The sequence below is a fragment of the Leopardus geoffroyi genome, chromosome A3 (genome assembly GCF_018350155.1).
Source record: "Leopardus geoffroyi isolate Oge1 chromosome A3, O.geoffroyi_Oge1_pat1.0, whole genome shotgun sequence".
Lineage (NCBI taxonomy): Eukaryota > Metazoa > Chordata > Mammalia > Carnivora > Felidae > Leopardus > Leopardus geoffroyi.
In genome coordinates, this window is record NC_059336.1 from 22,245,308 (window position 1) to 22,273,118 (window position 27,811).

At 48.1% G+C, this 27,811-nt stretch overlaps 1 protein-coding gene across 1 annotated transcript; it reads right to left on the reverse strand.

The window, feature by feature from the left end:
- Positions 1 to 886: 886 nt before the first annotated feature.
- On the reverse strand, positions 887 to 27,811 carry MANBAL (mannosidase beta like). Its single transcript, XM_045444651.1, has 3 exons — positions 27,719 to 27,811; positions 16,616 to 16,828; positions 887 to 1,822 (listed from the first exon to the last, which is right to left on the reverse strand). Exons 2-3 carry the CDS (start codon positions 16,763 to 16,765, stop codon positions 1,715 to 1,717), a joined length of 258 nt encoding a protein of 85 aa, XP_045300607.1. The 5' UTR covers positions 16,766 to 16,828; positions 27,719 to 27,811; the 3' UTR covers positions 887 to 1,714.

The following is a 27,811-nucleotide window of genomic DNA, read 5'->3' on the forward strand; positions in this document are numbered from 1 at the left end:
CTGAGTTGGGTGCCCCTCTGCTCGGCTCCTGTAGGATCTGCTGCACGACCCCCCCTTTGGACAACTCCCCACCCCAAGCCAGTTTCCACATCTGAGTCTCCCACTGGGCTAGGCGCACCTGGGTTTCTGGAAAGAAACCTGGTTCCTCCTTTCTGCAACCCCGGTGCCTCCCTGGTGCGAGGCACCCAAGAGACTCCGTGTCTGGCCACTCCCGGTCCTGTTACATGGAAGCTCCAGCCCCTAGACTTCCCAGACCTTAGTGGGGACGTTTACACACTGTGCCTACGGACATTCACTGAGTATTTGTTAAACACCAAGGAAAGGGCCGTGGACTCGGGTCCAAGCCTGACTTCTGGCACTTTCAATCACTTTGGACTTCATTCTCCCATCTCCGAAATGGAGGTGATACAGGTTCCTCACTGGTTGTGACAACATTCGGGAAAGTGTTTGGCAAACTGAAAAGCAGCCTGGCAAATCGGAGTTACCGTAGCTCAGGGCTTTTCCTTGGCAGATGATTCAGGGCACGTGACTGGACCTGCATGACCCACTCCACGCCATGTGAGCCTTCTACTTGGTTTTTTTCAAGCCACTTGGAGGACAAGCAGCGTCTTCCTCTGGCAATGGGAACTGGGGAGTGAGCGGGGCCCAGCCCCGAGGGAAACTCTCACACACGCATGGACGTTCACGACTGTTTCCAGTGACTAAGGACCACATGAAGCAGTTGGCTGGACCCTTCCTGAAACCTGTCCCAGAACGGCTCGGTCTAAAGCACTGCTCTGGCCATCCTCGGCCCCACTGTCCCACTTCTCTGGGGAGCCCCTTCCCTATACCCAGGGCAGGGACCCAGCCTCCCCCTTTCCCTCAGCAGCAGGCAACACACAGGAGGTCCAGCGTGGGAGGCAGTTTATTGATGTTTATTTGCCCAGATGACTCTTCCTCACTGTTCTGGGGTTGAAAGAATTAGGGGAAGTGGAGATGTGTCAGATGGAAGCCAAAAGGCACACACTGAATGTACCATGATGGGCTAAAAAGAGGTCGGTCTGAGATTGACAAGCCCCCCATTTCAGAGGCTCAGAAAGACTGGGCCCAAGAACATGGGCCAAGTCCCTTCCATTTGCCAGAGAACCAGGCACAACCCTGGCCGGCTTTCCTGCAGGCTCTCACACCAGGCATCTTCGGGCCTGGCTGTTGTGCCTGCGGGACCACCAACATCACAGTGGCCGTGGTGTCTTGACCTAAACAAACAGGGAAGGCCTGGCTTGGCTCCTTCTGTACTAGGAGACACAAAGGTGACTGATGAGCAGATCTGCGGTGCACGAGTAATGGGAGGGGCAGTGCTTGTCAGCGTGAGATCATGACTCTAGAATGTAGTGTAAATCCACAAGGTGGGTAAGTAAAGGCTGGCCACAATGATTAAGCATGGAAGTGTCACTCTGAGCCAGCCCAACTTCTGAACAGGCGGACTTCTTAGACAGCCTCTGCTCGTAGGGGGTTTCAGTCCCCTTGGCTCTAAACTGTCACGGAAGCAGAAGGAAGTGGAACTGCCCAGCTGGGGCCTGGGGACTGCCACGATTGTCCAGATCTCTGTGGTCAGAGAGCGGCCCAGCCACCTCAGCCCTGCCCCTGGGATGAAGGAGGGAACAGGACGTTGAGTCCCGGGAGGGCTGCCCCCTGGGCCCGCGCCCCGCCTGCCTGGCTCCGCAGGCCTCTTCGTCTACCGCTTCTTCTTGGCCTCCTTCTTGGGCCTCTTGCTGGCAGAAAGAGCAGCAGCCTTGGGCTTCCTCGTCACCTCCACACTTCTAGGCTCGGAGGGTTCTGCCTCCTGCATGGCAATAGAAAGGAGAGTCCCGTTTAGACGAGTCAAGCCTGACACCAGCAAAACGAGACTGTGTCTGAAGGGGGCTTCGCAAACTAAAGCACACTGCCACAGAAACACCAGGGACAGGAACCGTCAGCGCCGGGACCCCGGACCGCAGGTCTGCAGGGCTGCCCCTGGGGGAGCAGGGCGGTCCTCAGTGAAGAACAGAGGAAGAGGCCCCAAGGGAGGAGGCAGCCTCTGGAGTCTCAGGAGGCCTGGGTGGCACTGAGGCTCCTCCGCGTACCAGCCAAGTGACCTTGTGAGCAACTCACTTCCCCTTCCTGTGTCTTTGGTTTACCCACCTCTGAGATGGAAATAGTGATGCACGCCCCGGAGGGCTGAGGTGAGGAGGCAAAACGCATGGAAAGCGCCCCGGGGCCGGCTGGCTGCTGGCCCTGTGCTGGTCCCGGGCAGATGGCAGGTGGGGAGCCGGCTGTGGGACAGACCCACTGTGGCTTGCTCTCCTTCCGGCCCTGCTGTTCTCCTTCTCCCGTTCAACCCACAGACTGCCAGGGCCGGGAGGGGTGGAGAGTGCCGGCCGGCAGGTGGGCAACCCCCACACTGTGTTCTGTGGGGCCTGGCAGAGGTGCCCTGTGGGGGAGGGCAGAGGGCAGCCTTGGGCGGAACTCCAGACTCTCCCTACAACTGGGGAAGCCCTGGTTTGTATCTGTCGGGACTCGTTCCCTGTAAGGTCTGGTTTACACAGAGGTCCTGCTGCTAAAAAAAGGTTCAAAACCGCAGATCCAGCCCTGGCCTTCGTTGTACAGATGAAGACAGAGGACTCCAGGCGAGGGACTCGGCTTGCCACAGCCACAGAAGCCTATGTCCAAGAATCTGGAGTGGATTCAGTCCTGTCAAGTGCTCCCTCCTCCCCTGGGTGATAAGTCACGCTGTGCCTCGGCCAGGCAGGATGCTAGCGAGGCAGGTCCAGCCCAGAGAACACTGACCACAGCCCCTGGGCCTCCTCCGGCCCACAGGCAGACTTCAGTTGGCCTGCAGTGTTTATTTCTAAGCATTTGAGCCAACTGGTAGACTTCCCATTCAATCTGGACTCCTAGCTTTTCTTGAAAACTTTAAACACCTAGTAACGCTGGCCCCTAATCCCCTGGTGGAAAAAAATGGGCTGGGCAGCGGCTGCCCCTTTATTCAGGTGCCCACGCTCCCCACACCCCCCACGGCCCGCTGTCCCCAGCACTACAGAAAGGAAATGTTTCTCAGTACCTGTGTCCTTTTATCAAAAACGGGAAAATAAAAAGCAGACTAAGAATACTAAGAAGGAGCACACTTCTGGAAGAGAAAAATATTTCCCCGTGTTTAACCGGCCGACTCCCAGCTTCCAGCTTGCTTTGCTCTCTGTCCTTCCCTGGCCCTGCACCTTAAGCTATGTGCTCACAGAAGCCGCGTGACCGTGGCTGGGAGAGGCAGTCCACACCTATGTACTGGCCTACTCCAGAGATCTGTCGGCTCCCTCTCATCAGCCATCACTGCCTCCTCTCCACCCTGCCAGCCTCCAGCAGAGACATCAGATGTAAAGGCCCAGACCAGCCCCGGGTACCTGCGGGTGACCTTCCCAAGATAATGAGGGGCCTGGTCCCTCCCCTGGCCAGGTCTCCGACGGTGGCTCTGGACTTTCCCAGCCTATCTACTTGTGTGATACTGTTAATGTAACTTGGCCAAAAAAAAAAAAAAAAAAAAAGGAAGAAAGAAAGAAAAAAAAAGTTAGCCTGTTAGAAAGACAAACAAACAAAACAAAACCTCAGAGGAGCCAGCGTGTCAAGTGCAGGAGTTGCCGGCTGCAGAGCACAGCAGGAAGGCTACTGTTTAAGGCAAACCCCACAAGGCACGATGCCTTTGGAGACCTTGGGAGCTGGAAACCGTCCCCACTGCAGTACCTATGAGGCCAGAGGAAACCAGTCAGTCCCTGAGTGCCCCAGGCAAAGGCCCCATGAGACAATGGCTTATGCACAGGGAACTTGCCAAGCCCGCAAGGATCTCCACAGATGGAGCCCCCCTCCCCCGCCACTCGAAGCTCGAAGCTGGGTGCCTCCTCCACTTTCAGTAGGGCCCAGTTCAGAATCCACAGGGACGGTGACACCCGGCTGCCATCCCCAGTGCTTCCCTCAGACCCTCTCTTAGGCGCCTTATCCTTATCTCTCCTGAGCAGACCTTGCTCCCGATCCAGCTGTCTGTCAGATGACTGGACTGGCACCTTCCAGGCACCTCCAACCCCACTGTCCCAGACCAAGCACGGCTCCTTCTCCAGCAGGCCAGGTCCTCCTCCCCACCCAAGGCAGAGCAACTGGAGTCCCAGTAACCCCAGCCCTCTCTCCTCCCAACTGTCCAATCAGTCACCAGGTACCGGTGATTCAACAACCCCTTCCACCTCCTGACTTGGTCACCCTCTCTAGCACCAAAGTCCCTCCTTTGGTCCCTCCACTGCTAACTGACCTCTCTGCTCAGTGCCACAGATCCCCCCACCTTAAACCTTCCAGGGGGCTCTCTATCCCCCACAGTCCCATGCCCCACACATGGGATGGCATCTAAGGAGGCCACATCTCCAGCTTCTTCTGGGCTTTTCTCTAGACCCCACACTGGGTCAGGTGTCAGGGCTTCTGCCAGTCACTCTTAACAAGAGGAGCACCCTTCCTGGCCACCCAGCAAAGCCCTCCCTGTGACTCAGGACAAGAACACACTCCTAGTCACCATCCAGCCTTCCTCCCCTGCTCCTCCACCTCCAGCAGCGTCCATCCCTCCCTCCACCCCTACCCCCTCCCACCCCCAGTACCGAGGAACTGTGCATTGCCACTGTTACCTTACCACAGTGACATATTCTCCTGTTTGTCTCCCCTACCAGCTGTAAGCTCCTTGGGACAGCTTCAGTTGTGAAAGAGAAGAAAGGAAAAGGAAAAAGAAAAGGAAAAGGAAAGAAACGAAACGAAACGAAACGAAACGAAAAGAAAAGAAAAGAAAAGAAAAGAAAGGAAAAGAAAAGAAAAGAAAAAGAAGGGGAGGGGAGGGGAGGGGAGGGGAGGGGAGGGGAGGGGAGGGGAAGGGAGGGGAGGGAAAAGAAATGGAAGATCAGGCAAGATCTCCCATAACCATGGGGACTTCACTCTTGTTTATCATCATGAAAACAGAACACACTTAAGGGTGCCTGGTTGGTTCAGTCAGTAGAGCGTGTGACTCTTGATCTCGGGGTTGCTGAGTTCAAGCCCCACTTGGGGCATAGAGATAACTTCAGTAAATATTTACAAATATATGTACATAACGTTTAGTGCTGGGTCTCAGTTTTCCCATGGGCACAGAGGACATAAGCAGCTTTGAAACCCAACATACATTCCCAGAAGCATGGCCAGACACAGCCACCAGTAATAATAACAACAGCAGCCACAACGGCTGCTGATACTACTGTTTACAGGAGGCCGGGCCCTGGGTTATGTGGTGTGTACATACCTTATTTTAGCCTCACACAGTGCCACAATGAGTCCCATTGTACAGATGAAAGAAACACTCAGAGAGATCGTGTGACTTGCCCAAGGTGTCACTTGGTGAGCAGCAGTGCCAGCATGTGAAGTGCGGTCTTAACGGCTCTAGGATATCGTCTGTCCCCGGTTTCCTCGGGACCTCAGGGCTGGAGACTGAGAACCAGAGTCAACTGTGAAATCTATTCTCTATTTAGTAGCGGCTGGAACCACAGGTTCCACAGGTGGCCGTGTGGAACGACAAGAATGGCTTGTTCCAGATTCGGTCGACGGGTCACTCGGACCCCTTGTTTGTGACTGAGGTTCCCACAGGAGTCAGGAGGGCGGGTGAGTGCTCCCCGCACCAGGCTCTGTTTCCCACAGCTGAAAGCAGCTCTCTGTGGGCGTATGTACATGTTACCGTCATCGAGTCATCTGGATGCATGATCTGTCTCCTCCTCACCCCAGACCTCCTCCTCTCCTCCCCATCAAAGATTCTGGCATCGTCACCCACCCAGTTACCCAAGCTAGTAACCTCCAAGCCGGTTCTGAGTTCTCGCCGCCCCCTCGTGCCCCCCGCATCCCATCGGCCCCAGGTCCTGCCCGCTCTACGTTCTGAGGGCCTCTCGAATCCACCCGGCCCCCCTGGACACACACTGCTGCACCAGGTCACAGCCCGCGGTCTGCCCCCTCACTGTGTCAGCCTCCCACACGCTCTCCTCGCCACCTACCTCACCGCTTTCAGTCTATTCTAGAACAACAGTCCCAACCATGTCTGTTTTCCGCTTTAATATGTTTCTGGTTCCCTCTTCGTAGGAGACAAATTCCAAGACCTTCCTTGTGGCCTCCAGGGCCACTCCACTCCAGAGCCGGCCCTGCCCCCCGGCACGCCCCCTCACAGAGCCCACTCCGTCACCCCAGGCTGCCGGCCCGCCAGTATCGCCCACTGCTTTGTTCCCTTTCCTGCTCTGCCTAGGTTCCCCGCACCCCCACCTATCTATCCACACCCAATGGATGCAGGTTCCGTGCCAGGCACCACGGGGTAATGAAGAGAGCACATGCTTAGTGACGCGCACCAAGCGTCCGCTCACTGAGCCCCCATCACCCCAATGAGCCAGCCACTGTGAGCTCATTTGACAAGAAGGGAAACTGAGGCTGAGTCTCGGTGATGGGTCCAATGGGGCACAGCCACCTTCCCCCCAAGCTATAGGGAAGAAAAGGCAGCTCTTATGCACATGATAAGACTCTGGGGTCCTAGCCACAAAGAGCTGTAGCTCCGAATTCTTAGCTAGTAAGGACTCTGCATGAATGACTGACTCGTAATTTCTCTTCAAACGCACGTTGCTGGTACAAGCGAGGCAGACTGCGAGTACCACAGCCCCACCTTCAAATCTGGGAACTCCGGGCCTCACCTGAGGCAAGTTTTAAGTCTCCTCAGCGAGCACGCCATGGCCAGCCATGGCCACCACCACCGGGAGGATCAGGAAACCTCCCCCGCCAGGTGGCTCCGGGCTCTGCGGAGGCACCCGTCCTCTGTGGACACAGGCCTCATCAATAATGAAGCAGTTCCACAGCTGCTTATGAGGCCAGAAAATTGCTGCTATTCATCAGATTCGAATAATCGAATCTGTGCCACAATGCATCAAATCCCTTCCAGCAGGGAAGGCACTCAGGATTTTATGATTTCCACTATACAGTTCAGGGTGGATTGAGTCCGATAAATCAGGACAGAATGTCATTCCATACGGGCTGAAACCACTCTCTCAAGTGGTCCCGGGAAGGAAAACCACTGTGCTATGCTCAGGTACCCTCACGCACCTTATCTCACTTGATCCGCAAGAACTCTGGGTTGGGTCTGCATGCCCTCCTTTTATAGCTCAGGACACAGGCTCAGGGACATGAAGGGCGTGCCCAGTGCCGATGCTCCTGTTGGTCCTGGTCTCTTGCACCAGGCCTGGGTGGGGTGCCCCCACCCTGGGGTGCCCGCCACCCCCCCCGCCAGAAGACCTTGCAGGGGTAGAACTAGCACTGGCCTTGAGGGGGAGAGAGGACTGGCCGAAACAGGGCGTGGGGGAGGCCTTCCGTGGCAGCTCAACAAGGCGCACGAAGACGGAGTGTCCAGGATGCGCCTGGCAGGCAAGAACTGTGATTACAGAGAACAGCCTTGGAGCTCATTCCAGACACAATTCAGCACGACTGCAGGCCCGTCCCACCGGCTGGGCTGTGGCCCTTTGCGTCCGGCTGTCTCTCCCATGAGACGGCACACATCTCGAGACCATGTTTATACCATCACCCTGCCCGCCACACAGCAATCTCTCCAGAAGGGCTCGTTAAGTAAAAAACACCCTGCTGCCCAATTCAACTGCAAACTGCTCCCAAGCTTAAAAAAAATACAGGGCAGAAGTGCAAAGTTAGTTCTACGAGCCTGTCTCCTAAGGTGTTGAGAGTAGGTATAATATACACTTGCCCAAGTTAATTATTTACTCTGGCAACCCCAGGAGGAATTTTCCAACAGGCTCCTGAACTTCCAGGCCACAGCCAGAGCTGGGAAGGCTCCCTCATTTTTAGGGCTCCAAATCTGCAGAGCTTTCTGGCTGACAGTGAAGTCTACGTGGGCATCACACTGAAAGCCACCACTCTTGCTATCAATTCTGGTGAGTTCTCCACTGGATCACAATGCTGGGCATCAGTTGTCTCTGTCTGCCCAACACCCTCTTTTGCACTGGGGCTCTGCCATTTCTCTATCCCATATGGTGCTAGGGGGATTCTCAGTCACGGTGGCCACTCCTGTGGCCAGTTAAATGTGGTCTGGCCAGAAATGGTACCCACTGCCCCTTCCTATCGATGGGGCAAGGTGCAAGCACGTGGCCAAGCCAGAGCCAGGCAGAGGACTTCCATGAGACCTGGAAAGTGAGCACAGGCAGAGAGATGGCTTCTCTTGCTTATAAACCATGAGCAGTAAGGATGCAGACTGGGGCTGCTGCAGCTATCTTCCTGACTTGTGACGAGTGCCTAAGAATGAGGCCAACACTCACAGGAAAGCCAGGAGACGGAGACAGAGCCCTGAAGACCTTTTGAGCCTCTGAACCCAGATGTGCCTTGAAATTCCCAGTTCTGAGAAACAATACAATTTCTTTCTGGAAAAACTGCTGGAGCTGTTTCTGACTTTCAACACAGAGTCCCCATTACTGCAGGAAGAGACTGTGGCAATCCACACAAAGACAGCGGAGTGCGAATTGAAGGTACCGGCTAGGGGCTGGCAGCCGGCTGGGGAGACATGAACCCAACACATGAAGAGATGGGAACAGTCAGCATTCAAACTAGTAGGAGAATCTGTGATTCACTGCTAGAGGAACCATTCCTATCTGCTAGGTGAGTCGCTGAACTAAAAGTCAACACCCACTTGCTTAGGGTTAACTGGATCAACATTCTGTGTAGAAACTGATCCGAAAGAGGCTGGGAGTAAGTTCCAGCAGGTTTTTGGGGAAGGGGGAGAGGAGCGTGCTGCCTTTATTTCCTCACTGCCTGCTCCTTAAACTCCTGGAATTTGGCTCCCACCTCATCAAACTGAGAACAGCTACAGCTTGTCTTCCCAGAAAATGTGCCTGAGCATAAAGATATCTAGCACATTTTTGTTCACAATTTCAGGGACCCTGTGAACTTCTGAAGCCTATCCAGGGACCCACAGGGACCCAGGAACTCTGTTAAGAACTTTGCTCCACTGAAGCCGAACTCTGGAGGAGAGCAGCCTTTCCTCGGTCGCTCAGGAGTTCTTGTGCGGTCCCCATGGGGACTGGGTTGTACATGTACTCTCCTTGAACCACGGTGGTTTTCAGGGAGACCACAGTCCCCTCTGCCCGCCGCTCTGCCCTGTCACTCCTGAGACAGCGACAGGAACGGAGACCCCAGCTTTGTCTGCACGGCACCCCTGTCCCTCCTGGGGCGGGACCCTCCCCTCCTGCCACACTGGCCATAGCTGTCCCAAGCTGGGTCAGCCACAGTTCCTTCCCTGGGGATTCTGGAACTGGGACCAAGCAGGAAGGCAGCCTCCAGATGCTGCAGCTGAAAGACATAAACTTTGGAAGCTGTTAGTGGCCATGTTTCATCTTACCACAGGGACAGTGAGCAGAGGAAGCAGGGCCCTGGTAAGATAAATGAAAGACAGGAGATGGACAGGGAGGGGATACAGAGGAGATGCAGATGGTGAGTGACAGAGTCCCTGGTTCTCGCCCCTTCCAGAGGCCCAGCTGCACCCCCACTCTGGGACAGCACCCGCTGTCTTTTCAGTACATCTTTTCAGTATACCCACACTGCACAGAAACCACTTCAAGCAGGTTGGGAATGCCCCAGGTTCAGGCCTTTTCTGAATCTTAATTTCTGTTGAAAAGCTCAGCAACACACTCTCAGGGTTTCAAGTAATAATGCCATATTGATAAAATAATTCCCAGGCCTCTATCCCCAACTTCTCACTGGCTGTTTCTTTCCCACTTGGACGTCTTGCTATTATTTCAATCTTAACACATGTAGAACTGAACACTTCCTACCCTCCCAAAATTGGTTTGTGCTTCAGGGAAATCGTCTAAAGATTGGACCAGTGGCTGCATAATAGAATCACCAGAACACTTCAAGAAAATACTGATCCAGGCTACAGTGAACAACAGAATCAGAATCTCTATGGGGGCAGTCCAGGCCTTTGAAAACTCCCCAGGCAGGCGCAGACAGAAGGAAAGTAGTGGACCAGCCCAAGGACTCCCTAGGCCCTTACTCACAGCAGACATCAATGAGGCTTTACCTGGAGCCTAGAAGCAGCCCAGAAGCCTTTCACTATGGCCACCACAAAATCAATCAGAATGGCATGAGAGATGAAATGTACCTGCCAGCCTGGACTAGAGAGAAATGGTGTAAGGATCTACGATCTTATACTTCAGAATCCAACCTACAAGAAAATGCTTGGATTAAGTGTGGCCTAGGCCTCAATCATTCTCACACAAATGTTTATTTTCTCAGGTCTTAGTTTAATGAGGTGTTGACGAGAACAGTTCTCATTTGGCTTAGGACTGGAAGGACTTTAGTTTTGATTTTGCAAATTGGTTCTTACTCCCACTATGAAAAGGAAGGGGGTGGGGTGGGAAGCATTCGTATGTGTTCCTTCTTTCTTCCCTGATTACCCCCAAAAGAGCTTTCAAAATAATCTGCTAAGTATTGAAGTACTGAAGTCATAAACTAGTTGCAAAAAATCGGCTTACTGGAACAACAGGAAAGACATTCTTTCGCTTTTCAAAGGCTTTCCCATCATCTAGAGCCAAAAATATTATCTTCTGACCCAAAAAGCCACTAATAAACCTTGTTTCTATAGGCCAAGCAAGAGGGATGATTTTGCCCGAAGCAAACCGTCAAAAAGAGCGAGATTGTTCTCTGGGTCCTCCCACCCCCACTTCTGCCCTCTCCCACCTCCTGGCACCCTCCACTTCCCTCCTGCCCTCAGGCTGCCCGGGGTCCCCACCAGCTATTCTCACTCCACAGGTACCCTTCCTCCCTAAGAGCTCCCTGGCTCCAAGCAAGATCTTCTTTCGTCCATCCCCATCCAAATCCCACATCCCAGCTAACTGCCAGGCTCAATCCCTGAACACAGGCTCAGCGCCCACCCTCCCTTCATGAGATGGCTTGTGCGCAGAGTGCCGTGTCCCCTTCTATCTATTTAGGAGTGTGGGGAGTCCGAGAAGGCTGCCTGATGGGGGCACCCTGAGGAAAGCTAGCAGCAGAGTCTCTGCATAACTGGGGGCCTGAGGCACCAATAAAAAGTTTAATGACCGCTACTGTTATTTGTTGCTACTGATCCACCGAAAAGCTTTAAAAAGCTAAAACAGTAAGCTTCAGTCATGAAGACAGTTCACTTATGTGAGCCTTACTACTCTAAACTGCAAGATAAATTAAAATGAGATGTTATGTACTCTATTTATATTTTAAAAGACGAAGCTGTTGTCCCAAATTAACCTCTAAATAGCAGAGTGGGGAAGTAGGCATATTGCTGAGCCCTTTGTCAACTCCCCGTCTCAAAAGACCGCAACCCACTGCGCCGCTAAGGACAGCAGAGAGAGGAGGAAAAGGCACCCCTTTTCCCTTGTTTGCTGAACTGACCCAGGCCTCTGTGGCTAGCCTGGAAGGGTTAAGAACATGACAGGAGGTGAGCAGCAGCTCTCCAAAAGGCCACACACCTCTGACTCTACATCTCTGCCTACAAAATAAAAACATTCATCACCTCCCTCCCTTGGGACTCTTAACATTGGCTTCATCAGTGGCCAATGACAATAAAAATGTTTGTTATTTATAATCGCCAATAGCATGCCGAGGCTGGGAGGACAGAGCCCCAGAGCACAGGGATTACGCTTTTAGAGTGTGATACAATTGTGGGTGGAAACACTCCAATCGTGACCTCCTTCTCCAAATACCAGAATAAGAAACAGAGATGGACAGAACCATCCGGAGGTCACGGGCCCATGTCCATGTTCACCAAAGTTCTCGATGCCCTCACTGGCTATGCCTTCCCCCCCCCTGCCCTTTAAATGCTAAATCCTCACAGCTGTAGCCTTGGACCTCTCCTCATCTGAGCCCATGTTCTCAGCCCAGAAACTTTGTCCTCGCCCCGACTTCAAGTACATCTCGACTCTCACGTGTTGATGAACACTCAGCCCAGACCCTCCTCCTGCTAGAGACCTTCTGCATACTTGGCAGAGCCACCCGGTATCTTTTCTTTCTTTTTTTATTTTATTTTTTAAGTTTACATCCAAATTAGTTAGCATATAGTGCAACAATGATTTCAGGAGTAGGTTCCTTAATGCCCCTTACTCATTTAGCTCATCCCCCCTCCCACAACCCCTCCAGCAAGTTCTCCATATTTAAGAGTCTCTTATGTTTTGTCCCCCTCCTGTTGTTATATTATTTTTGCTTCCTTTCCCTTATGTTCATCTGTTTTGTATCTTAAAGTCCTCATGTGAATGAAGTCATATGATATTTGTCTTTCTCCGACTAATTTCGCTTGGCATCATAATACCCTCCAGTTCCATCCACGTAGTTGTAAATGGCAAGATTTCATTCTTTTTGATTGCTGAACAATACTCCATTGTAAATATATACATATACATATATATATAGATAGATAGATAGATAGATATACATACAACATCTTTATCCATTCATCCGTCGATGGACATTTGGGCTCTTTCCATACTTTGGCTATTGTTGATAGTGCTGCTATAAACATGGGGGTGCACGTGTCCCTTTGAAACAGCACACCTGTATCCCGTGGATAAATGCCTAGTAGTGCAATTGCTGGGTTGTAGAGTAGTTTTACTTTTAATTTTTTGAGGAACCTCCATACTGTTTTCCAGAGTGGCTGCACCAGTTTGCATTCCCACCAGCAATACAAAAGGGTTCCTGTTTCTCTGCATCCTTATCAACATCTGTTGTTGCCTGAGTTGTTAATGTGAGCCATTCTGACAGGTGTCCGGTGGTATCTCATTGTGGTTTTGATTTGTATTTCCCTGATGATGAGTGATGTGGAGCATTTTTTCATGTGTTGGTTGGCCATCTGGATGTCTTCTTTGGAGAAGTGGCTATTCATGTCTTTGCCCATTTCTTCACTGGATTATTTGTTTTTTGGGTGTTGAGTTGGTAAGTTCGTTATAGACTTTGGATACTAACCCTTTATCTGAGATGTCGTTTGCAAATATCTTCTCCCATTCCATTGGTTGCCTTTTAGTTTTGCTGACTGTTTCCTTCGCTGTGCAGAAGCTTTTTATTTTGATGAGGTCCCAACAGTTCATTTTCGCTTTTGTTTCCCTTGCCTCCGGCGACATGTCAAGTAAGAATTTGCTGCAGCCAAGGTCAAAGAGATTGTTGCCTGCTTTCTCCTCGAGGATTTTGATGGCTCCCTGTCTTACACTTAGGTCTTTCATCCCTTTTGAGTTTATTTTTGTGTATGGTGTAAGAAAGTGGTCCAGGTTCATTCTTCTGCATGTCACTGTCCAGTTTTCCCAGCACCACTTGCTGAAGAGACTGTCTTTATTCCATTGACTATTCTTTCCTGCTTTGTCAAAGATTAGTTGGCCATCTTTTCTTTTTTAATGTTTATTTTTGAGAGAAAGAGAGAGAGACAGAGAGAGAGAGAGAGAGACAGAGGCAGAGAGAGAGGGGGACAGAAAATCCGAAGCAGGCTCTGCACTGATAGCAGTGAGCTTGATGCGGGGCTCGAACCCACAAACCGCGAGATTGTGACCCCATCCAAAGTCAGGAGCTCAACCAACTGAACCACCTAGGTGCCCCCGAACCACCTGGATATCTTAAAGGCACCTGTTTAAAACTGAACTCAGCACGCTCTTTCCCCAGCTACACCCCAAGTGGCTCCTTTGCCAGGGCTCCCCACTGCATCAGTAAATGGTTATGACTCTCCCAGCTACGTGAGCAGGATCTCTGGGACAGAGTCATCTCCAAGAAAAATTGATCTCCAGAATATCTTGTATGTTGTTTAGCGAAAAAAGAAACATGTAAAGCTGTATTTAATAGTATGCTATCTTTTACGTGTCAAAGGGGAGAATATTTATATATGTACGTATGTACATACACATCACACACACATATATACACATTTGCTTATGTTTCCAAAAAGAAACAAAAGAAGAATAAATCAAAATAATAAAAATGGGGGTGCCCGGGTGGCTCAGTTGGTTAAGTGTCCAACTCTTAATATTGGCTCAGGTGATGATCTTGCAGTCAGATCAAGCCCTACATCAGGCTCCTCACTGAACACAGAGCCTGCTTGGGATTCTCACTCTCTCCCTCTCTCTCTGCCCCTCTCCAACTTGTATGCACACATGCACACGTGCTCGCTCTCTCAAAATAAATAAATATTTATTAAAAATGCTTATTTATTTATGGGGGGGGGAGGAAGAGAGAGAATCCCAAGAAGACTCCATGCTATTGGCATAGAGCCCGATGTAAGGCTCGAACTCAAAAATGGTGAGATCATGACCTGAGTCTAAATCAAGAGTCGGATGCTTGACTGACTGAGCCACCCAGGCACCCCAATAAACTTTTTTTTTTAATTTAAAAAAATAATAAAAATGGTTACCTATGGAGGGAGGAAGGGAATAGGGTAGAGCATATTGATATTAAAGGAGACTTCTGTTTCTGAAGACAATTTTATCTTGTATCATTTTGATGTGGGAAAATGGTGTACATACACATTTTATATCTTTTAATTAAATCAAAAAGGAAAAACATATAAAAGTTCAAAACAAGCTGGAGCAAATTAAGCTAAATTCATATGAGGATGGGAGTATAACTATATGAAAAAAAGAATTACTAAACACAGTACTCTGACCATACATCCCTACTGGGACATATGCTAAGGCCAAATAGAACCTCAGAAAAATCTTAAATTTCATTCTGAGTCTTACTGTTAGTAGTAGAAAACAATGCAGTTTTAAGTTATAATAAATATATTATAAGTGTGCAGAATAGAATCAACATAAAAAAAAAAACAAAACAAAAACCTGCTTTCTTTAGAAAAGCCTACTTGCAAGGTTGGCCCTTGGAGGGCACCAGTGAAATTGGATTTTGGGTGGTTCCTACAATTCCCAGAACTGGTAAGAGTGACTCACTGTACCTAAACCAAACAATATGGTTTATGCTGAATACCTGCTTTCCTGCTGGAAGTCTAGAATTTTGTCCATAAGCAGCTTATGTAACGTACACTCAATATTATTAAGTCCTAGGCAATGAGTCTCTAATGAACTTCCCTGGTAGACAATATTTCACACAACTTGATGAGGCTCCCATTGAGACCATCTGAGCATTAAAAAAACTAAAGGGGCACCTGAGTGGCTCAGTCAGTTAAGTGTCCGACTTTGGCTCAGGTCATGATCTCACAGTTCGTGGGTTCGAGCCCCGCATCGGGCCCTGTGCTGACAGCTCAGAGCCTAGAGCCCGGAGCCTGCTTTGGATTCCGTGTCTCCCTGTCTCTCTGACCCTCCCCCACTCATGCTCCGTCTCTTTCTCTCTCAAAAATAAACATTAAAAATTTTTGTAATTAAAAAAAACTAAAAACGTGTCAAATGTATAAAAATATATGTTCAAATGATATAAAAATCAAAGTTTCATTGGTCAAGATTGGAGGCTGCTGGAGTCCAAACTTACTGCTCTGAAAATTATAAAGGGAAAGAAGCAATAATTTATCCAGCCTTTACTATGAATAGCATTTCAGAATAACCATACAAGCAATGAAGAAAAGGTCTTCTTCACTGAAGAATTCCAGCTAGTAAAAGCAGAAGGAAATAATGGAACTTAGCAATGATCACCGAGGGATGCTAAAACGACTTAGGTGAAAGACTGGTGGGGATTTTTTAATAGAGGGATCAGCTAACACCACCCAAATCCACTGATCAATCCTAGAATCTCTAAACGTGTGACAACCAGACACATGTCCATTGATGACATACAACAGGAAGTTCACAGCACCAGCTATGAGGTGTTCTTACCAAATAACCTGATCGGAGCTGACTTAAGCCTCTAGACTGAATTTCCAATTAATAGGAAGTATGGGGAACAGAGAAACATGTTAAATGACACCACACAGAGGCAATCAGCTAAATCCTGGATATGGATATCGTAGATGACAATGACCTGCTTTCTCCAACAGATCAATGTCATGAGAAAACAGAGGGTAGTAGAAGGAGTGTGAATGGCTACAGGATAAAGAGACCTATAGGAAAATGTCAAAACCACAAAAAGCCGATCTGATCATGTCAGTCTCCTACTTAAAACCCTCTGGGCCCTGCCCACTCTTCTGGCTGCACCTCTCATCATGACCCCTCTGTACTCTGGCCACAGTTACCTTCATTCAGTTACCTGAACTAGAGTCCTTGCAAATGCAATTCCCTCTCCCTGGGGGAGGGGCAACAGGTGGGCCCCTGCCCCAGTAAAATCAGGTCCTTCCCCTTGATACACACCGGCACAAGTGCCCTGGACTTATGGCAACATGCACGCTTGTTCCATATCTGCCCTTCTCTCAAGGATTAGAAGCTCCATGAAGACAGATACTACATCTCGAAGCAGGATGACATGTAGTAGGCACTAAATAAAAACCTGCTTAACACATGTGAACAAATAAAATACTGGTCACGTGGTTCGAGGCCACTGGGTGGGAATGTGACATCGTCCCAACTGATCTTCTCTGCTGTGCTGTTTTTAGTACCTAGAACCCCGTCTGAGGAGTGGAGGCTCACAGGGAAGAACTCACCACCTCGTGGGACTTGGGAACAGGTACGATGATGGCCAGCACACAGATGAGCTGGAAGATGGCTCCCAAGAAGAGTCCGTACCGTAGCAGGTTCTCCAGGAAAGTAGGCTCGGGCACCTCGGGGGGTGAGAAGTCCAGGTCGGAGGCCATGACCTCAGTCGCCTGCTGCCTTCGGTCGGTCTCCTCTGACTCACCACCCTCCAGAGCCAACTTCTAAACACAAAGGTTAAGTGTCATGTTTCTACAACTGACTTTTAAATAGTTCCACTTGCACAAACACACACAAACTTGCAAGAATACATAAAGCAATTATAGTGAAATGCTAACAATTCTTGAATCTAAGTAGAATACATATGGATAGTCGTTGGACTATTCTTTCAACTTTTTTGTGGGTCTGAAATTTTTCCAAGTTAGAGAAAATAAATAAGTAAATGCAAACACTTCAACACAAATCTCTAATCAGCATACATTTGAAGGCCAGCTATGTTTCAGGTTTTGTTCATTCGTTCACTTATTCATCCAATTATCCATTCAACAAACACTTACTGAACACCAAGTACTGAACACAGGGCAAAAGAGACAAATCCCTGCTCTCTTGGGGCCTACATCTCAGGGCACAGGCAGGCAATGCATCCAGACATGCTACGTCAGCTAGTGACAACTGTTTTGAACAAAACTTGAGGGTACTATTTTAATTTGTACAGGGTGACAGACAGGAAGGACTCTGAAAGAGACAGGAATCGAGTGGCAGAGACACGAAGTGTAAGCAAACCACTGGAGCGCATGAGAGAAGCATATCCAGGCAGAGAGAAAGGCAAGTGTCGAGGCCCTGGGGTAGGGAAATGAGTCCAAAATGTCAGAGAAGAATGCTCGGGAAGGAAGAAAGATCAGAGAGGAGTGCAGGCTGACCCACTAGGACCCTGACACTTCCGAACTGACTGAAGCCACTGAAGGGTTCTGAGCAGACAAGTGACATGATCTGACTTACATTTTTATATATATACATATTTTTTAAATTTAAATTTTAGTTAACATACAGTGTAATATTGGTTACAGGTGTAGAATTCAGTGATTCATCAGTTACATACAACACCCAGTGCTCATCACAAGTGCCCTCATTAGTACCCACCACCCATCTAGCCCATCTCCCACCCACCTCCCTCCATCAACCCTCCTCAGTTTGTTCTCTATAAGTTAAGAGTCTCTTGCAGTTTGTTTTACTCTCTCCTTCCCCCCATCTTCCCATATGTTCATCTGTTTGGTTTCTTAAATTCCACATGAGTGAAATCATATGGTATCTTTCTCTGATTGTAAAAGTATGCTATCTTATTTTGCTTAACATTATACATTCTAGCTCCATCCACGTCATAAATGGCAAGATTTCATTCTTTTTGATGGCTGAGTAATATTCCATTATGTATATACACTACATCTTCTTTATCCACTCATCAGTTGAAGGACACTTGGGCTCTCTCCATAGTTTGGCTATTGTTGATAATGCTACTATAAACATTGAGTTGTGCGTACTCCTTCAAATCTGTATTTTTGTATCCTGTGGGTAAATACCTAATACTGCAATTGCTAGATGGTAGGGCACTTCTATTTTTAGTTTTTTGAGGAACCTCCCCACTCTCCCCTAGAGTGACTTACATTTTATTTTTTATTTTTTTTAACTTTTTAAAAAATGCTTATTTATTGAGAGAAAGAGAGAGCAGGAGAGGAGCAGAGAGAGAGAGAGAGAGAGAGAGAGAGAGAGAGAATCCCAAGCAGGCTCCACAGCACAAAGCCAGACATGGGGCTCAAACTCACGAACCGTGAGATCATGACCTGAGCCAAAAGAGTCAGACGCTTCATCAACTGAGCCACCCAGGCACCCCGAGTGTCTTACATTTTAAGTGGTGAGATGAGGGGGTACAGAGTAGACACAGGAGGCCAGTGAGAAGGCTACTGCCAGTAACCCAAATAAGAGATGCTGGGGACATGAATGACAGGGGGCATGGTGGTGGCCAGTGGTGACAGATCCAGCCTCAGCCAGCTTCTGCTTTCAGCAGGGACCCCACTCCTAATACCCTGGTCAAGCCGAAAGAACTGCCTGTAGTTCTCCAAGAGCCCAGGCTCTTTCAAAATCCTGGGCCTCTTGGGGCGCCTGGGTGGCTCAGTCAGTTAAGCGTCCGACTTCAGCTCAGGTCATGATCTCACAGTCCGTGAGTTCGAGCCCCGCGTAAGGCTCTGTGCTGATAGCTCAGAGCCTGGAGCCTGCTTTGGATTCTGTGTCTCCCTCCCTCTCTGCCCCTCCCCTGCTCATGCTCTGTCTCAAAAATAAAAATAAAAACAAAATCCTGGGCCTCTGCCCAGGCTGCACACTCTTCCAAGAATGCCCTTTTCTGTTCTGACTGCATGGTGAAGCCCCCACTGTACCTCCAAGGCTGAGCTCAAGGGTCACCTCTCCAGCATGCCCTCCTTATTGCCATCCTCTTGCCCTGGTATGACTGAACTGTTTCCCCTCGACCACGGCACCTAACAGCGTCTTCCTCCTGCCCACCCCAATGAGAAAGGGGCAAACTTACTTTGGAACCAGGCCCACCTGACTCCAAAGTCCTCTGTATTTTCAGAGATCTGTGCCACAATGCAACTTCCTGCTAAAACTGAGCTGTCCAATATGGTGGTCATGAGCCACATGTGGTTACTGAGAGCTGAAACAGAGCCGATCCAAACTGAGAGGGCTGTTAAATATATACTCAATTTAGGAGCTAGCAGGAACATAAAAATGTAAAATGTCTCATTAACGAGATTTTTATATTGATTACATGTTGAAATGATATACTGGATTAAGTTGTATTATTTTCACCTGACCTTGAAAAAGAACAACATTGGAGGATTTACTTTCTGAGTTTAAAACTTACTAGACAGCCACAGTAAGCAAAACAGGCACTGGGATAAGGATATAGACTAACGGAACAGGCAGCTGAGAAATACATCCTCACGTGTAGTCAGCTGATTTTCAAACAAGGGCGCCAACACCACTCAATGGGGAAGAACACATGGTGCTGGGAAAACTGCATAGCAACATGCAACATAATGAGGCTAGAATCTTACACCATATACAAAAACGAACTAAAAAATGAGTCAAAGATATGGGGCACCTGTGTGGTTCAGTCAGTTAAGCGTCCAATTCTTGATTTCGGCTCATGTCATGGTCTCACAGTTTGTGGGATTGAGCCCCTCATCAGGCTTTGTGCTGACAGCATGGAGCCTGCTTGGGATTCTCTCTCTCCCCACCTCTCTCTGCCCCTCCTCTGCTCACGCTCTCTTCCTCTCTCAAAATAAATAAATGCACTTAAAAAAAAAAAGAATCAAAGATCTAAACTTGAGAGCCAAAACTATGAAACTCACACAAGAAAACATAGGGGAAAATCTTCATGAAACTGGACTTGGCAATGATTTCTTTGATGTGACACCCAAAGCACAGGCAACAAAATAAAAAATAAATTGGACTTCATCAGAATTTAAAAATTGGTGCATCAAAGAACACTATCAAAATACAAACTAGAGTGAAATTATACTAGAGTGAAAATAGAAACTAGAAAACAGTTTGGTTGCTTCTCAAAAAGTTAAACCTAGAACTACCACATGAAGGGGTGCCTAGGTGGCTCAATCAGTTAAGCATCCAACTCTTGATTTCTGCTCAAGTCATGACCTCACAGTTCATGGGTTCAAGCCCCATGTCAGGCTCTGTGCTGACACCTGGAGGCTGCTTGGGATTCTCTCTCTCCCTCTCTCTCTGTTCCTCCCCTGCTCATGTGGGCTCACTCCTGCACACTTGCTCGCGCTCTCCCCCAAAATAAATAAACTCAAAAAAAAAAAAAAAAAAAAAAAAAGAATTACCATATGATCCAGCACCTGCACTCCCAGGTATATGCCCAAAATAACTGAAAGCAGGAGCCCAAACAGATACTTGTACACCAGTGTTCACAGTTGCATTCACAACAGCCAGAAGATGGAAACAACCAAGAGCCTATCAACAGATGAATGGATAAACAAAACGAGGTACATACATACAAAGGAACACTATTCAACTATTAAAGGGACTGAAATTCTGATACACGCTATAACATGGATGAAGCTTGAAAACATGATGCATGATACTAAGTGAAACAAGCCAGACACAAAAGGACAAATATTGTATGATTCTACTTCTTTTTTTTTTTTTTTTTTTTTCAACATTTATTTATTTTTGGGACAGAGAGAGACAGAGCATGAACGGGGGAGGGGCAGAGAGAGAGGGAGACACAGAATCGGAAACAGGCTCCAGGCTCTGAGCCATCAGCCCAGAGCCTGACGCGGGGCTCGAACTCACGGACCGCGAGATCGTGACCTGGCTGAAGTCGGACGCTTAACCGACTGCGCCACCCAGGCGCCCCTGTATGATTCTACTTCTAAAAGGTACCTAGAATAGGCAAATTCTAGAGACAGACACAAATTCTAGAGGCAAAGCCTAGAGACAGAAACTAGACTATAGGTTAGCAAGAGGTGGGGGAGGAGGAATGGGGAGTTATTGTTTAATGGATAGAGTTTCGGTTTGGGATGATGAAAAAGTTCTGGAAATAGATAGTGATGATGGTTAGACACCACTGTGAATGCTACTGAACCGTATAGTTAAAAATGGTTAAAATGAAGGGCGTTAGGTGGCTCAGTTGGTTAAGTGTCCGACTTCTGCTAAGGTCACGATCTCACAGTTCACAAGTTCGAGCCCTGCGTCGGGCTCTGTGCTGACAGCTCAGAGCCTGGAGCCTGCTTTGGATTCTGTGTCTCCCTCCCTCTCTGCCCCTCCCCTGCTCATGCCGTCTCCTCTTTCTCTCTCTCTCTCTCTCTCACACACACACACACACACAAATAAGCATTAAAAAAAACCTGTTTAATAAAAAAAATAATTTAAAATGGTTAAAATGAAAGAAAAAAGGTTAAAATGGTAAATTTTATGTTATATATATATATGTTACCACAATAAAAATTTTTTTTACCTTTTTCTTTTTACTTTTTTAAGTAGGCTTCACACCCAGAAGGGAGCCTGGCATGGGGCTTGAACTCATGACCCTGAGATGAAAACCTGAACGGAAATCAAGAGTCAAGACTTGGACACTTTAGGGGACTAAGCCACCCAGGTGCCCTGTTTTTACTGTTTAAATGTAGCTACTAGAAAATGTAAAATGACCCAAAGTGGCCTGCACTGTGTTCCTGTGGCATAGCTCCGGGCTAAAGAAAACGTTCTGCTCCGGGCTGAAGAAAAGGTTCTAAGACCTTCCTCCACTTTGGCTCTGCAGCATCACTGCTTTGCACGACTGTCCCAATGCCAGGGAGTGACTAAAGGATGACAAAACCACCTTCTCAGTAAACAGAGTGGGACCTATGCAAATTCACCCTGTCCTGGACACACAGGAAGGTCACGTGCCTGAGCCAACAGGGTGGCCACTCTCCCATCACTTCTGCTCTCTTTGGGAGCTGCCTTCAAAGCCCAAGGCCCCTCTTTAAAAAAAAAAAAAAAAAAAAAAAAAAAAAAAAATCCTCAGAGCTGGCAGATCTTCCTCCTCCCAGGAAGGATTTGACTTCTGGAAAGAACCCAACCTCATCTGGATCCAAGTGTGGTGAATCAGGTGGGGCCTCGAGCTCAGGAATACCATTTTTGGTCAAATACAAGGTATGCCGCTCAGACACCAGGCAGCTTGTTTGGGGTGGCTCATGAACTGGCCCCGAAGTGAATTCCAGGGTGGCCACGAGAACAGCTTCTCTGGAGGAAACACGCGGCTCTGCCAGGGCACCACCACGTGAACACCAAGGTGTAAGAAAAAGCTCACATTCCTTCACAGTGGCAGCTCATAAAGTATACATTTTTAAAAATGCCCTTGGTCCCAAAGCTGTAACAAGCCTATTGAACTTATCGATACTTAGATGAACTATGCTTAACAGCAACACTGTTAATGAATATTTGGAATATCATAAAAAGATGGGGCCTGGGGGTGGAGGCAAAAAGCCAGACTCTATCATCAGCAATTAGCTACACTTTGGGCCCATCTCTTGACCTCCTGGGGACTCGATGTTCTCAGGAGCCAAATGACAATCATCTCTATTCTGAGCTATAATGCATTTAGGATTCTTTTTTTTTTTAATGGCAGTAAGACAACCTATAACAAGAGCCATAAAAGTGATTATATCCTTTGACTGAATAACTCACTTCCTAGAATTTACAGCAAGGAAACAATTCAAACCAAGAAAAAAAGGCTTCAGGTACAAAAAAGTTCATGGCAATGTTACTCATTATGCTGCAAAACAGGAAGCAACCAAAATGTCCAACAGTAAAGCAGTTAACCCGATTATGGCGCATCCCGGCACAGTCCCCCTTCACTACAATGGCAAATACAAACAACACGTATCAGGCCAGCATAAAGTCTTTGAGAATAACATGAGCTGAAAAAAGAAAACAATTATATAAACCCTGCGGCCGTGACCACGTATAAAGTGATTTCACCGGCCAGAGATCAGAAGAGACTAGGAAAATGTAAATCGCTACTGTTCAAGTGAGGACTCCTATACTGGACAGCACAGGTGTCACGGGAGGGTGGCTGTAAAAGGGTCCTGGGAAACGTCAAACGCTCTACACATATAGTGTATGCTTTAGAACGCTTCCCTAGCTTTCTCTGCACCCCTGTGCTTGACCTCCCGGCCTTCCTGCCAGTACTCTGGGTCTTCCTTTCCTGAGTACAGAAGTCCCATGAGTCCTACTCATCCTTCACATCTCAAGCAGGAGGCGGCTGCCCTCAGGCTGCCTGGTGCCCAGTGGTTCCCCGGGCCACTGTTGTGGTAGCCGCCACAGCAAGGAGCGAATCACTTGCCGGATACGCACGACACTTCCCAGTCAGTATCTCATTCACTTCCCAACCAGTGGGGAGGTGGATGTTACTGCTGATGAGGACGAGGAAACTGAGGCTTGAAGAGGTTACATGGCCTGCCCAGGGATTACTTGGTGGATGAGTGGTAAAGTCAGGGTTCAAACTGGCTGGCTCCTCCAGAGCCTGAGCTTTCCCCACCAGGTCGACGGCTTTCCAGCTACAGGCTGTGACCCATTAGGTGAGCTATGGAAACCACTTAAGGGGCTGCATCCAGCACGTTTTCCCTTTCCCTTCATTAGCTGGCACTTTAATTAAATAACTAACAACAGAAAATACCGTATTAGTAAGGATCAATATTGTATCCTGAAGCTTTATTTCAGTTGTAGCCATTTACATCCAAGTATGTGTGCTCTAGGCCAAAATTCAAAACCTATTGCTTGTTATCTGAGAAGGAGTCTGGAGTCTTAATGTTTTTCACGTGCTCACTATAAGGCCCTGGTCCGGACCTGACTCAAATATTTGGTAAATGACGATGCCTATGCCTGTCTCCCACCATGAAAGCAAGAGCAGATGCCTCAACCAAATGCCTCATTTGACAATGAGAAGTAGGAGCTGAGAAGCCTGGGGCCTGCTTAGGCTTTCCCAGTGAGTCAGGGCAGAGCTGACTATCCTCCGGTGACTCTAGCCAGAGTCACTTTAAGAGCAGAGGTTTTCACACGTTGTGGAAATCTCTTACCCCTACCAGAATTTAATAAAAACTACTTACTCATCTATTACCAAACATGGCAAATAATTTCATAAGCTACTAGAACCCTTGAGGCTCATCCCTGAATGCCAGACTCTAGTGGTCTCAGATAGTCGTTCATTGGATACATATTTATTCAGCGCCTATTATGTGTCGATATTATTCTGACTCCTGCCAGGGAGTTTTCATCCAAATGAAATTTCATCCAATCACACACACACACACACACACACACACACACACACACACACACGTAATACAATGTCAAAGGTATTAGGAGAAAATATAGAGGGGGTGCTGTTTTATATGAGGCGGTGAGGGAAGGACCTCTCTGAGAAGGTGACATTTCAGCAGAGGCAAAAAAAAAAAAAAAAAAAAAAAAAAAGCACAGGAATGAGTCATTTAAATGTCTGCTGGACTACCCCAGGTTGGAGGAACAGCGAGGGTAAGGTCCTGAGTCAGGAATGAACTTGATGATCCAGGAGAACAGTAGAGTGAGCAAGCTGTGTAGGGCTAGCAGGCCATTATAAGACCTTTGGCTTCTCCCCTTAATAAAAGGGGAGCCACTCGAAGCTACTTAGCAAAGAAGATGATATGGTCTGACTTATTTTATTTTTTTTAAATTTTTTTTTTCAATGTTTATTTTTATTTTTGGGACAGAGAGAGACAGAGCATGAACGGGGTAGGGGCAGAGAGAGAGGGAGACACAGAATCGGAAACAGGCTTCAGGCTCTGAGCCATCAGCCCAGAGCCTGACGCGGGGCTCGAACTCCCGGACCGCGAGATCGTGACCTGGCTGAAGTCGGACGCTTAACCGACTACGCCACCCAGGCGCCCCGGTCTGACTTATTTTAAAATGGTCCCTCTGGCTGCTGTGTTGAGAACAACAGACTGCAGAGGGGTAAGAGTGGAAAAGAAACACGGAGACCACTTAGGAGGCTGCTGTAACAGTCAAAAAAAAAGACCTGCTTGCACCCGGTTGTAGAAGTGGAGATGGTAAATTCTGGGGTTATGGACATATATTGAAGAGAGAGCTACTGGCTTTGCTGAGGTGAAATTTGAAAGAAGTTAAAAATAATCCCCCAAGGTGAAGCTATTCTGTATGATACTGTAATGGTGAATATAAGGATTTGTCAACATGCATAGAACTTTATAGCACAATGAGTAAACTTTAATGGATGCAAATGTTTAAAAAAAATCATTTAGGAGGTCAAGGTATCCCAGTAGGGAACACAAAATGTGACATTCTGAATTGAAATGTTTTACAAATGTATGGGGCACCTGGGTGGCTCAGTCAGTTAAGCATCTGACTTCGGCTCAGGTCATGATCTTGCGGTTTGTGAGTTTGAGCCCCGCGTCAGGCTCTGTGCTGACAGCTTGGAGCCTGGAGCCTACTTTGGATTCTGTGTCTCCCTCTTTCTCTGCCCCTCCCCTGCTCGCATTCTGTCTCTCTCTCAAATATATATATATATATATATATATATATATATATATATATATTAAAAAATATTAAAAAAAAAAAAGAAATGTTTGACAACTGTATTAAACTTCACTGAAAGGGCAGGGGGAATCAGGTGTTGACCTCAGTAACTTTGGAAATGAGTGGAGTCTGTGGGACTAAAGATAAAAGGAATTGCACTTGTACAACTCTAGTTGATAACATTATTTCCCAAAGGGGATAGAGGTTAACAATTCTGAAACCATTACATATGTATACTGAAACTGAATTGGGTAAGTGGATAGAATGATCCATGTGGAATGGATGAGAGTTGCAGATATCAGTATGAACCCATATTTAGCTTAATATAGATACAGGTGACTCCACAGAGAAATAGTTATAGATATGCGTGTATATATACAAGTTAGTACACACACATCTGTCTCTTGCACTGAAGGCCTGGAAACATGGGCATAATGATCACACCTAGCACCGAGGTCTTGACATTTAATACTTTCTCCAGTAAAAGGAACCAAGCTCCTTGGAGAAATGGTTAATTCTGGGACTGAGGCATGAAATGTACAAGATGAACCTGGAACAGAAGGTGTTCACAAAACAAAACAAAAAACACATGTGCCGGGGTACATCAAAGGGATAAAGGAGTGCCCAACCGCCGAAGCTGGGACAATCTGAGCAATAAAATAGAGCAGCACTGGATTGTAATCCAAAGTATGAAAATAAATATGAGACCACACTGATATAAACTGAATAAGTTAATAAATAAATAGGGCAGAGTTGACAAATTTCCTATGGAGAATTCCAAATAATTTACGTAGATTCATCTGACTTTAAGCGTGAAGCATGATTCCACACTCAAGTATGGGTTCCATGTAATGACTTTCTTCCAAGAGTACAATATGGAAGAGGGAAGGAAGGGGAGTAATTTTACTGGAAAAACCTGACTGTCTCAAGCTAGTGATCCAGGTTAACACCAACAGTGACCATTTATATTGATAGTATGTACCCTTGATATGGTGTCATGAGAATGGCCCTTTACCTCTGTGGTTTTCCTCCCCAAACCCCGTAACTTCAATTTAGTCATGAGAAAAACATCAGACAAACCTCAGCTGAGGATCATTGTACAAAATATCTGACCAGTAATACTCAAAACTGTCAAGCTGACAAGGAAGTCTGGGAAACTATCACAGCCAAGAGGAGACAAGCAGACGTGACTACTAAACATAATAGAGTATCCTGGATAGGATCCAGAAAAAGGACATTAGGCGGAAACTGAGCAACTGTGAATAAAGCATGGACTTTAGTTAACACTAACTTATCAATATTGGTTCATTATGACACATGCACTACCCTAAGGTAAGATCTTAAGAACAGGGGCAATTCTCAGGGCGCCTGCCTGGCTCAGTCGGAAGAGCAGGGGCTCTTGATCTCGCGGTGGTGAGCTCCAGCCCCAGGTTGGGTGTAGAGATTATTTAAAATAAATAAATAAATTTGTAAAAGAATTCACCCAACAAACACGCACTGTGCACCTACTAAGCGCTCTGCACTCGCCATCTCATTTAATTCTCAGATCAAGCTATGTGCCCATTTTACAGAGGAGGAAACTGAGGACCAGAGGGGCAACACACACCAATATGGGGCCCACTCAGCAGTCGAATTCTGGCCAGACTGATTCCGGCGCCCGAGCGCCTCCCATGCTCCACGGATGGAAGGAAAGGCCAGGTCCCGGCAGCGAGCGCTGGGGTCGGCCCGGGCTCGGAACAACGCTCGGGGCGGCAGAAGCGAGGCCGTCCATCTCCCAGGGACTCAAACTCCCCTCTGCAAGCAACTTCCTGAGGGGCGCCCCGGGAAGTTATTCTCGCCGCGCGCCGAGCGTGCCCGGGACCGGCGGAGCAGCGCCGCCGCCGGGAGCAGCAGGGCCGCGGGCGCCGGAGTCCAACCCCCTCAACGTTCCCGCCACCCCGGCGACTCCGCCCCGCCCCGAAGCCCGAGCCCGGCCGCCGCGCCGCCGCACTTACCTCCCGCGCCGCCGGGCCGCTCCCCCGGAAGTGGTTCCCCGCGGCGGATCCCGGAAGTGACGCGTGGAGCAACCGGCTGGCTCCGCTCCTCCC

Excerpts from the sequence above, each read along its gene's own strand:
- MANBAL (XM_045444651.1), bottom strand. The coding sequence starts at position 16,765 with ATGGCCTCCGACCTGGACTTCTCACCCCCCGAGGTGCCCGAGCCTACT. Across the intron at positions 1,823-16,615 it reads TTCCCAAGTCCCACGAGGTG|GAGGCAGAACCCTCCGAGCC; the intron begins GTGAGTTCTTCC and ends ATTGCCATGCAG.